The 12,900-nt window shown below is 36.1% G+C and overlaps 1 protein-coding gene across 1 annotated transcript in view; it reads left to right on the top strand.

The window, feature by feature from the left end:
• The window catches only part of LOC149232775 (equilibrative nucleotide transporter 3-like), a 103,498-nt gene extending 91,577 nt beyond the window's left edge, over nucleotides 1-11,921 (top strand). Inside the window, exons 7-10 of the mRNA XM_089376565.1 lie at nucleotides 4,708-4,877; nucleotides 5,092-5,249; nucleotides 10,627-10,885; nucleotides 11,567-11,921. Coding sequence (XP_089232691.1) covers nucleotides 4,708-4,877; nucleotides 5,092-5,249; nucleotides 10,627-10,885; nucleotides 11,567-11,674 — 695 coding nt within the window. The 3' untranslated portion in view covers nucleotides 11,675-11,921. The remainder of the gene's footprint in view (nucleotides 1-4,707; nucleotides 4,878-5,091; nucleotides 5,250-10,626; nucleotides 10,886-11,566) is intronic.
• Nucleotides 11,922-12,900: the final 979 nt, after the last annotated feature.

Here is a 12,900-nt window from a genome sequence, read left to right as displayed (position 1 = left end):
CAGCTTGCTGGAATTTTCTGAGTGAAAAATCAGCAACTGTAATTTTTCCTTTTGCTGTCCCAAACTGCCCTTCAGCACTCAAGCTCTGATACCATGTAAAAATTTCTGTTTTCCCACCCCGGTTTTCAGTTTCTCCTTATTTCTCCCATGTAGTTAAATGCCCATTCCCATAACCATACATTTAACAAACTGAAAAAAATAAATATTGCTGAAAACACAAATTCTGGAAATTTTTCAGAATGCTGGAAATTGCAGAATTAAAAATCAGCAATCAAAAACAGCCATTAAAACACATTAAAACACTGATATTTTTAGTCAACTTGACCCTGGAAAAACCCCCTACAACTCTTGGGGAAAACCAGTTTGAGAGCTCTTCTTTATTTCTGAAAATTGCCTTTTTACAGTGAGAATTATTCAGCAAAAAATCAGCAAGCAAATTTACAACTTATCTCCTTTCCCGTGCCTCACAGCAATCTGGAAATTACAGCAAACAAGACAGCAATAAATGCTGTACGGCCAACGTTTTGTGTGCAGAAAAAATCAGCAAACTGCTCCTCGATTTTTGTGCAAAAATCTGCCTTTCACTATGTGCTGAATCAGCTGTACAAATCTGCTCAACTGCTGCCTTGGAATGTGTGCCAAGCTGCTGTCTCCTTCTCCTCTCTGCTCAGAAATCTCTCTTGCTCTCTTGCTCTCCTTCTCCCAATCTGCTCATGAAAGAATGAATGACCTTTTCCTCCTTTAATATAACTCCGAGTGACTTTTGGGTGATCCAAGTGACTTTTGGGTGATCTCTAAATCCAATGGCTGAAATAGATTTAGATCAATGGTTGAGATTAAATGCTCATTTAAATCTCACTTTCTATTTTTTAATTCACCCCACTTTAATAAAGACCCACTTAGTCATTTATTTCCAAAGTCACTTTTCCTTTCTAATTTTTCATTTACTTTAAAATTAGACTTAGTAACTTTATCACTTAAAGTCACTTTTAAATTAGATTTAACTTTATAAAATTATAAAGTCACTTTAGGAGAAAAATTAAATTCTTTTGGACACTTTTCCCTAGGCCAAAGATCAAAGCCTAAGGGAACCACCTATCCTCCGGTACCAAATTTCAACACTATGTGGTGGTGGACCAGTTTATGAAATTTGCCCATTTCTTTGTTATTCCTGCCCGGTCTTACAGGTAGCCGAACTGTTCTTTAGGAAGGTGTTCAGACTCCATGGTCTCCCCAAGACCATTGTTAGTGACCAGGGCAACAAATTCATGGGGGGATTTTGGCAAGAGCTCGAGACTGGTGGGCACAGAACTCACTCCCAACACTAAGTACCACCCTTAGACAAACAGGCAAACATAGGTGGTGAACAAATGGTTGGAGGGCTACTTGAGGAATTATGTGATAGGGCAACAACAAACATGGGTGAAGTGGCTACATATTGTGGAGTACTACTACAACACCACCTATCATATGTCCATAGGTATGTCCCCTTTTCAAGCTCTTTATGATTATGATGCTTTATCTTTTGTTGACATGGTGTTTGGAGACAACAGGGCCCTAGGGGCCAAAGATTAGACCCAAGAGAGCTAAGGGATACTCAAGGTTCTCAAGGACACTTTGCAGACCACACAGAATCAACAAAATATTTATTCAGATCGCCACTGAGTTGAGAGGCAATTTGAGGTCGGGGACATGGTCTATTTGCGCCTATAGCCATATTGAAAATCAAATCTCAAGTAGAAAGGGGCTGAAAAACTCAAGACTCGTTTCTATGGACCATACAGGGTGACTAATCATGTAGGGGAGGAGGCATACGAGTTGGAGCTTCCAGTAAGAAGCATAGTGCATAATGTGTTCCATGTGTCTTGCTTGAAGAAGGCATTGGGACAGCTGGTAACAACTTCAACAGAGCTTCCACCCTTGGATGAGAAGGGACATTTAGTACTGGTTCCTAAGGTCATTTTGGAGGTGAGAGAGAGGATAATTAGGAACAAGGTCATTAGGTAGTTCCTGGTCAGATGGACAGACTTACCTGAGGAGGATGCTACATGGGCGAGTGAGCAGGCTTTATAGTACCCAACATTGCATTTGCTTGAGGACAAGCAAATTTTGGTGGGGAGGGCTGTGATATTCCCAATTTCCTAATTTTTTTATGTGTACCACAATTTTGACAATTTTGGCGTGGGGACCATTTTTGGCATTTGGACTTGGGAGAAAAAAGGGGAAAATTAGATCCTTAGCGAAATGTGGGGCCCACTAAAGGAGGCATTTTGATCCTCAAGGGAAAAGGAGGTCAGTTAGTGGATTGTGGGGGCCAACATGGGGGTTATGCATGGGTTGAGAGTATATGAGGCAAAAAAGAAGGCATTTAGGGCATCTTTTGACTATCTCACATACGCAATTCGACCACTCTTGGGAATTGGAGTGTTGTTCAACATAGGAATTTCAGGCAAAATTCCACCCTCATCTTCGAAGAACTTCAAGTGTCTACCTAGTGAGGAATTTGAGAGTCCACTTTCGGGCTCCTACAAGGCTACAATTGCAGTAGAGTTCCAGTTCTGTGCACTTCCTGGGCGCAAAGGTAGTACATGTGGACATTTTGGTTCAACTATAGTGGGTTGGAGGAGTTGGCTAATTGTAGGATTATTTGGCACATTTTGGTTCAACTATAGTGGGTTGGAGGAGTTGGCTAATTGCAGGATTATTTTTCTATTTGGTGCCAGAGTTTTGGTGGTGATTTTGCAGGGCTAGAGTGCAACAATTATGTGGGCCGAATTTATCCTCCTTTGGCAGTGCGCAGGGGTTTTGTGTGCGGAGTCTACGCAAGTGTAGGAGAAGAGATTGGAGGATTCCTTTAAGGGTGGATTTGGGGCTTAAGCAGCAGATTTCTTCTCAGCAGTTTGTACAACCAGCGAGAAAGCCACATGCACCTCTTGGAGGGCTTTCTTGTCACTTGGAACTAGCCCAAAGCTTTTCTAGGTTTTTGTGGGTATTTGGAGGAGAGTCTTTAGTTGAAGTTTCAAAATTTTCTGAGCAATGTACAGGGCAAAATCTTCAGTTTCAGTTGGCAGCCAACAACAAAATTCTTGGGCAGTGCACATTTCCAGTTTGGAGCCATTTCAGAATTTAGGTCAGCAAGATTCCACCTAGGTTTTTCATAGCTTGCTTAGCAAGCCCAGGTTCCATCATTCCTACCCATTTCTATGTACTCAGATTCCCATAATTAATAAAATGGCTCAGCTGTTCTGCTATTTTTCCTTGGTGTTCTGATTTTGTGTGCATGGTTTAAAATTGTTTGTTGTTCCTAGTTCCTAGTTCTGTTATTCACTGTTAATTTCCTTGTAAGAAATTAAATCAGATTTTTTATATAGCCAAAAGTCCAAAACCAAGATCATTCCAAACAAAAATGCACAAGGCCTGTCTTTCCGACACCATCAAAAAATCTTGAGTTCCACAGGCATGTTGCCTTACGAACTATAATAATAAATAAAATAAAATACAACAAAATATAAAATATGTTTCAAGATATGTGTCCAACCGTGAGCCAATGCTCTTCACGGTGATGAATTAGGGCTTAAACCAAAGAAACTTATCAACAAATTAGACATCTTGAATAAATGTCCAACAAACTCTTTTTTAATAGCACATGTTGTTCCCTCAAAGCCAGGGTGCCTTCCTTACCACCTCAATAGCACCTCTTTCAATATGTGACAACCTCCCATGTGTCGGGAGTTAGTTAATAATAAAATATTCCTAAATCCACCTTTAGAGAATATGCCTGAATAACCACCTTGACCAAGTGAAACAGTAAACGGAAACTCAAAGAAACCCCACGCATGAGAGAAGATGGCACCATCAACCACTCTTTAGAGTGAGCAATGGAGTAGCATGCATCTTAAATTCTCTTTCCCTTAACAAGCGTCATGACCCGTATTAGTTGTCATTAATTCTTTACATGCCATTGGAAGGGGAGAATGACACTATTGTCAATCAAACCTCTTATTTGTCTTAAAAATCCCTTCTCTTAGATGAACGATCCCCAGATTGGCCTTCCTATCGACTTTTATATTGAAGCTTCAGAGGATGTGGAAGAACTCAATATGCTTGAATTCACCTATCACTGAGATAGCACTTCGACAAATTTTGATAGCTTTAGGGTTATGGAAAGAGTTCGATGAAGAGAGATTTTTGTATCACTATTGAGTTAATCAAAATTATTGTGTCCTTTCGTATCATTATCTCTGAGAGCAATTAGGTTTTCCAAGGTTGCAAACACTTTAATTTCATTATTAGTAGCATTTCCTAAACCCCAGCAAACTCCATATCGTTTTGTCCATCGCAGTTGTAAACAAGTCCTATGCGCCTACAGCCACTCAAAGAAAGAATATTGCTGTTATCATCAACAAATAGTGAAAGAAATCAAACTTGTATATATATATATATTTTAAATTAATATAAGTATTTATTCAATAACAGATGAGCAATTTTTTGATTATTATCTGAGAATTCTTGAAGTGTTGTTCTTAATAGTTTGATAGACGCTGGTTCATAGACAAGATTTACTACTTTTTCAATCACTTTCTTCTATTTCAAAAATAGTAGAGCGCTTCTCTGTTCAAAATTACATTTCGTTTTTCCAAAAATATTTTTGTTATTTATCACGTGTTTTAGGGTTAAATCTTGAACTCACATTGTACTGTTTCGTAGTGTTATTCTTTGCAATATGTACCGTTTCTGTGCTCGTATGTGTTGTTCTCTACGGGCTTGTCTTCCCACGGCTACAAATTGTCAAATTTTACCGTTTGAAGGCAGCAGCTGAGGGCTCAAAGACTGTTGCCGCAGACTTGGCAGCAGGAGGCATCACACTATCACTAAATGTAAATACTATTCTTCTCTTTTAAGTGCAATTTCAATTACTTCCAATGAACACCGAATTCATAACAGATAGACATAAGAGTTAGAATACAAAGGAATAACCTCATCATGCTTATTCACTTTCTTTGTTGACTGTAAACTAACAAAAAAAATGCAGTTACTAGCATGGATTTTTATGTGTTGAAGGAGAATAACATGAATTTTTATGTCTTGAAGGAGAATGACAGAGGAGATTCACAACGTCTAAACAATAGGGAGTTGCTGAGGCAGAACTTGGATTATGCGTTCGATATGTTCACTATTTATGTGCTTACATTATCTATCTTCCCAGGTTTCCTATCAGAAGATACAGGAAAACATCAGTTGGGTTCATGGTGGGTTTCCTAACTTGGTTTGATCTGTTACATTACATGAATGCTGAATACATGAATGTTTTTAGAATGCACTGTGAATTTCTTTATGATCAGACTTATTTGTCATATGCTCTCATTCCTATGCAATAGTTTATATTTTTAATTATGTTGAAAGAAAAGTTGACATTTGACTGATATGGGAAACTCAGTTAGAAGAATTTTGCTGTCTAAAAGGTTTCTTGACAGAGAGGATTGTGCTGTCCCACAGAAGTATGCAACATCATACCATGACCAGAGGATATTAGTAACAATCAAACACTATGGTTTGGCAGAAAAATTATATGTCTTTCTATTTCTTTGCTAAAAGTTTGCCAATGGCCATAAAAGCTTTTAGTTGTTTGGGATAGTCTCTTATAAGATGAGTTTAATGTTTTCTAGTTTTTAGATTGTTTGAGATGCCTTCTTATAGGATGAGATTAATGGTTTTTTTATTTATTATTTGTAGATGGTAACCATATATTTCAAATAAAAATTGGCAAATACGACATTCCAGTCGTCTTTCCCATCGAAGATTGTACAGGTTTGGGTTTTACAAGTGATCCATAGACGAACCTTCCAATTGAATAAGATATATTCATTACAACCGAAGACATTTGTCTCTGAGCATACTCATGAAATGTTACCCATAAGTAAGGAAATCTTTAACCTGGTTTAGAAGTGGCATACATTCAAAACTTTAACTAAGTGGTTCTAAACTTCTGGAGATCTCTACATCTCTAAAAGACACAACTGTTTGGAAGAAACAAAATCAAAATACTCGTCTGATTCTACTACTCATTCTGTTACTGTGCCAGTGAAAGGCCCCAATTAAATAATCAAATGTCATTTTGTTTTTGCCAAGTAACAAAGGACAGCCTAACTCTCAGAAAAATGACACATTCACATGGGTAATGCTAAAAGGGGCTGACTTGCGGTTAGAAGTTTGAGACTTGAAGGATTGTATTAGTATGTATGATAACTGCCTCCCAGTTGTGGTGGATTTCTACAATGTATAAGTATTTATGATTTTCCTCTCCAAAAGTGAATTTCCTTCCTTCAGTAGTTAAGGTTTTTTTTGATCACGAATTTTCATATATATATATATATATATATTACATCAATATTTTAGTTTATTTCTTTAGTTTAGTTATTGGCCTAGAGTGTTATACCTTTGTGTTGCTTTGAAGTGTTTTCCTTTGGCGTCCTTGTAGAATAGAGCATTGCAACTAAATAGAGTCATATGTCATGCCATTCACACTAACTATAGCAGATGCCTGGGAAACGAGGGTGGCCATTGAGCATTGATAAAAAGAGGCGAAACTCAATTAGGCCAACATGTTAGTGTTGAAGTTCCATCAATATTTTAGTTTAGTTATTGGCCTAGAGTGTTATACCTTTGTGTTGCTTTGAAGTGTTTTCCTTTGGCGTCCTTGTAGAATAGAGCTTTGCAACTAAATAGAGTCATATGTCATGCCATTCACACGAACTATAGCAGATGCCTGGGAAACGAGGGTTGCCATTGAGCATTGATAAAAAGAGGCGAAACTCAATTAGGCCAACATGTTAGGGTTGAAGTTCCATTCAATTCATTATTGACCTCAATTAAAAAAACAAAATTTTGCTCACTTTTTTTCACATCTACATCCACTCTAGAGTCTCCCAAGAAGTTATGAGATTATCAAGATTTTCTTCCCCTTAATAGATTTAATTTGAAGTTGTTCCTTGCATGTGATCTAAGTGATGAAAAAACTTTATTCTCATAACCAAAGTTTTGGCTTGAATTTTGTAAGAAATTTGGGAAGAATAATTGAATCCCACCTACCTATCAAGTCCCTTTTAAGGATAAGCTTTGACAAGATTAACATTAACCGTCTCTCATACCACCATTTCGAATTGCTTCTTAGCAAATTTTCAAACATGTCAAGGTTACCATCTAACACATTTATTTGTAGAATTCCAGTAAAAGAACATTAAGACCTAGAAACTTGTCATTAGTGAGCACCCACATGGACATCCAACTCATCCACGATAGAAAACACACCATTTCATAGAAGTGAGAACCACTTATTTAACAAGCTTTATTCTGCAAAGGTCAAAGTGAGAACCACTCCTTTAACAAGCTTCATCATTTCATAAAATGAGAACCACTTATTTAACAAGCTTTATAGAAGTATTTTGTAAAGGGTCAAATTCCCCAGTGAAATTACTTATGGGATATATGTGAAAACATTAGTTCATTTTCTCTAAACACTACCAGTATAGATCCAACTTAAGTACGGATTTAACATGAGTTGAGAGGGATCAAATTTCTTCACGTGCAAACTTCTTTAGAGTGCAAAATACAGTGTCTTTTTTTCATTGTTTAAATTGTATTTTTGAATGCTAAATCGAGTATATATATGACCAAATAAACGTTTTAACTTTTAACCATAAAAACTTAATTTTTTCATGATATATACATAATTTTTCTTTAAATGATATATAATATATACTTGATTTACATCAAAATATTTTACATCACATTTACATGAGACACTTTATCACACAAATTAAAATGGTTTTTTATTATTAATATATTTTTAAGTATACTTCAATATTAATTCTTATTAATTTATTTTATTATTAACTCACATTGAATATTTTTTATATAAATCATTAAAATGTTTTATTTTAACATTTTTCTCTCTCTCTATATATATGAAGTTGATATTGACCTAAATTAGTTAACATAGATATTCAAATAATGTATTTAAATCTCTTGTTGAAATATTTTTGAAAAGTATAAGATTTAAATATCTTATTATTGCATTTTTTACTTCTATTCAATTTTTTTATTACAACCGACATTATTTTTCCAATTAGAACACAATTTTTAATTTTTAATTTTATTTTAAAGGGAGACGGACAGACGGACAAACTTACGCATCTTCCACATACTGAACTGTAAAATGAGCCTCTCGACTCATGGTATTGGATGACAAAAATCCCTTTTATTTATACTTGTGCTTTAAGTGCCAAAAAAAACTTAGAAGGTACATTCCTAAATCCCATCTTTGCACACGGCCTGTATTCCTAGCCTCTCTTGCCTTGTAATCCTCAAAGAGATGGAGCTGTGATTCCAATCCACTGATATTCTATTCAAATTGGTTATTAAAATTTAAAAGGATCTCCCCCATTGTCGAGCATCCAGAAGCCTGCTGGAAAGTTGGTTCCATCTTACCTTGCAGACTTCTAGCAACCATCTTACCCCATCCTCGAAGGAACTTTTAGTGACCAGAATGACTGCCTCCCATCAAAGAGCCTACCCATTATTGGCGTTGTCTAAGAAGGCCATAATTTCATGGGATTTTGGTGAGATTTTTTCAAGAAGTTTGACTGTGGGAGTGCTTAAATCATGATGGAAATGATTTAGCATCATCAAAAGCCCTGGGCACTTAAAATCCTGAAGCTTGACAAATGAAAACTATAACTCAGATTTTCAAACATTTCCTCCAGATTTTCTCAAAATCTTACCGCAATTTCTACTATTTTCCAAACAAAAATGTGGTCTGTTTAAACTACGCGATCCATTATCCCTATAGGGGGCACCAAATTACATACCCTTGCAACAGTGTTGCAACATTCAGCAGACTCGAGAAGGGAAATATTTAGCTTGAAGGAAGCATGGGCGTTAAACTGGCAATCAACACCAATGAGCATACAGTTGGAAAGACAGAAATGATCAGACTCAGTAAGGTGATTGTCTCTAAGGAAAACTCTATACAGTTTAATTTTTGTCCATTGATTTTATCTTTTTCCTGAAGGGGTTTTATCCAGTTTAAAATCACTGTGTAGCTTGATGTGGATACCCCTGTTGGATCTTCTGTTCGTTTTCTTTTTCATTTATCGAATTAAGCTCAGTATTTATAACCTGTAGTGGAGTTTCCTATATCTTTTTGGCTCTCCTCTGTATGCTCAATGCTGTATGTTGTGAGCTGTAGCAGAAATATTATTGGCAAATGAATGTTAGCAGTAGCAATAAACCCACCAAGCATCCATAGAAATTTCCCATGTCTTATGTTGAAAAACTGAGAGGATCTCAGTCCAATAGATAGGTTAGATCTTGAGAAACTGTCATTAGCAAGAACTGTGTTTTCTTTGAGAAACAGCAGATCTCGGTTAGGCAATGTTTAATTTTTGAGATTTGTTCATCCACGGAAAAATTAGGGATGAGTGCTATTAGAGTAAGAATGGTTTTGTACTTTGGGAAAAGGTATGCACAGTTAGTCTTTGTTTTCAATTTCTGAAATCTGTTCAGGTCCATAAAAAATAAAATAATTAAAAAAAATCAAGAATGAATCTGTACTATGAATAGATAGAGTAATTATTGTTAAATGAAGTGACAAGTCAACCCCTTTCTTATGTGGGGGAAATGTTGTAAAAATGTACTACTGTACCTTTTTATGGGGTTTACAAAACTGTCTTATATGACAAAGGAAAGAATATAACAAGAGCTTTACATGACTTCACTTTCCCATTCATTTTTTATTATGCTCCGTTATGTGTTGCTATGATATACTTTCCAAGAAGAAAGGACTTGGCATTGATTTAACTTGATAGATCATTTACAAAATCATGCCAATCCATTTTATAGAATTATTTTAAAGCTTTTGAAAGTTATCTTACATCGTAAAGACCAAACAAAGGAGAAAATGGTAAGACGAATCGAACCAAAATCATTGAGCATTTTTCTTACAGAAACTTGGGTTGCAAAGATAGAATCTTTCTAATGGATGCGCTTCTAAGAAAAAGCATGGGAGATCTAACCAATCTGTATCCAAAGGTGCTTGGAAAATCCACACAAAAAATATGCTTAATTTGCTCATTGTTTCCACACTGGATGTTTCAAAGGCCAGTCTTGGCAATTCTGTGTTTCTTTTTCAGTCCCTTAAGAACCTACTAGCGAAGAACTTGGCATCTGCCAGGTGATTACTATTTTGCTTTTAAATTATTAATAAGCGAGTGTTTCCTTAACATTTTTATATTAATTCTTTGAAATGTATTTATGCATAATATTTCATTAGCCTTACTTCTAGGCCCAAGAGTGGTTCTCAAATGCTATGGTAGTACTTCCTCTATTTGGGTTTCATTCCCTTCTTTTGAATGCTAACAAGGCAAATAAAACTAACAGAAGGTTCTGCCTATCATTTGGTGCCTGGATTGTGCATTACCCAAATAAACCGAACAACCACATGTTAATGACAATATTGAATATTCTATATGGGTCAGATACAAAAAATTGTAATGGATGAAAGAGTTTTGAAATGCAGGTTTGTGTGTCTGGTTTCAAGATTTTTGTAATGACTCTGTACTATCGCAGGTATGCCCTTGTTTTGATAGCAATGTTTAATGTTGGAGATCTTATTGGGAGATACATTCCCTTAATCGAAACTATAAAGCTGGAAAACAGACGCTGGTTAACAGTTGCTTCGCTTTCTCGATTAGGATTGATTCCTTGTTTCTATTTTACTGCAAAATATGGTGCCGAAGGTTGGATGTTGCTCCTATGTATTGTGCTCGGCGTGTCCAATGGATACCTTACAGTTTGTATATTCACTGTTGCGCCGAAAGGATACAAGGTTGGTTTCTCGCTGCTTCTTCCCTCTGATCTCTTCTGGAAAGTTTAATTTATTATTAGCGTTAGTGTTATATCTATGATCCTAAAGAACCTTATTCTGGTTGTTAAAAGTTGTTCTTGGTTGTGGGATGAATTTGTGTGCTTGCTTGGGTTCTCCTCTTCTATGATATACGTTGCACAGGTGCATATAACAAACATCGAATGGTTAAATAAGTTAATAAACTGTTGGATACAGTGTGTTTGACATCTTGGAAATCACTTACTATGGCTTTGAAAAGTCCTCTCCTCTTATGTGCTATCTCAAATTGGTGATAGGTTTGGTTTGCAGCAGCATATAAATCCAAACATTCCATAGTCATATGCCAATGGTGGTGTCCACAGAGATAGCAGCCCTTTTACTACCATAATAGTTAATTGGTTACAGGGATAAATATGTGTGCTTGCTTGGCCTTCCCCTCATCTGTGGAATGTGTTGTGTGGGTGTGTATGTGCCATTAAATAGTGAATGATAAAGAGATTACCACACAGTCTGATTATTGTGACCTGTTTTGGTTGCTCCTGGACATTTTTATAATTTCATTTAATTGTGTTTAACTGTCTTTATGCTCAGGCAAATAATAGGATGATAAAATTAATATATTACTTCAGCTTCTCCACTAATTAAAGTATGGACATTTTGCAGGGACCTGAACAGAACGCACTAGGAAATCTATTAGTACTATTTGTGATAGCAGGGCTATTTGTAGGAGCTGCTGGTGATTGGCTATGGTTAATTGGTAAAGGCTGGTAAATCCTTTTGTCATTCAACTTCAATGTTCTTGAGTTGAAAGTAGTATTGTTGGCCTAAAGATCAAGACATAGCCAGTCAAATTTCATTCCAAAATATTCCTCAACCGAAAGAATTCCAATAAGGTCAGGGTCAATTTAATGTTTAGATTATTAGAAATTTGTTCAGTTCTTCGATCTCTATATTTAAACTGGGGATGGCTCTTTCACATTCTCTTATATATATGGGTATTTATAGTTGCGTTACCTCATCTGCATGTATATATTTTTTCCTGAAGTGGGAAGATACAAATCTGTCTACAAATCTATCAACTTCGTTGTGGGAGATTCAATTCTGTCAATAAATCTCTTACCGTTTTGAAACTATTGCCAGTCTCCTTGTGATTATTCTCATACTTGGGGCCTTGTATAAGGGATAACACTATGGTGGATTATCGCCCTACTTTTGTTCAGACTCCTCCATATCCTTGCTAGTCTGCTCCTCTGATTCCTTCAATTCTTCTGTAGCAACAGTTGGGGGTTTTGGATGATGGATCAGGTGATGGTGCAACACCAATTTTAATCCTTTTCTTTTGGAATTTGCCTCCCTCAGGCGTTTTAAATGGTCTCTTCTTCACTTTTTTCTGTCAGGGGTTTTTTCCTGCATAATAGGATATTCCCCTTATTCATAACTATCAGATTGTTCGCTGGTAACATCCACTGGTGTTTCAGCATGCATTCCTTTCTCAATAAGAGAGTCCTTTGCTGGTGTATCAGTGGGAAAGGTTTCTTGAGGGATATCTGCCTGAGAGTTTTGAGTAGGTGCATCAAAAGGGGAGTTACTTCTCCTGCTCGGCCCTGCTTCTGTTTTAGCATTTCCACCTTGCTCCTTTGTTTCACTTTCTTCAATCTAAGTTGCATTGAAACGAATATGGAAACGGATGCGGATACGGGGTTTGAAATGGATACGACAATCTTTCAAAAAATCTGGATACGATACGGAAAAGAAATGGCATACACACACACATATATAAAAAAATAAGAATTTCGTATTACCATCCATATTTTAGAATTTAGATTCTATATCTAAAAATACATAATCAATTATCATCTATCATCATCATCATCATCAATTCAGCGTAAACATTGTCATCATAATTAGTTAATAATGATTATTATAACAATAACATTCATGATTCAACATATCATCAAGTTTCTGTTTCAAATTTCAATCATTAACATGACAAGTTA

The sequence above is a fragment of the Pinus tabuliformis genome, chromosome J (genome assembly GCF_031772625.1).
Source record: "Pinus tabuliformis cultivar Carrire ecotype Pingquan chromosome J, CPIR1, whole genome shotgun sequence".
Lineage (NCBI taxonomy): Eukaryota > Viridiplantae > Streptophyta > Pinopsida > Pinales > Pinaceae > Pinus > Pinus tabuliformis.
This window is presented reverse-complemented; position numbering and strand designations above follow the sequence as displayed.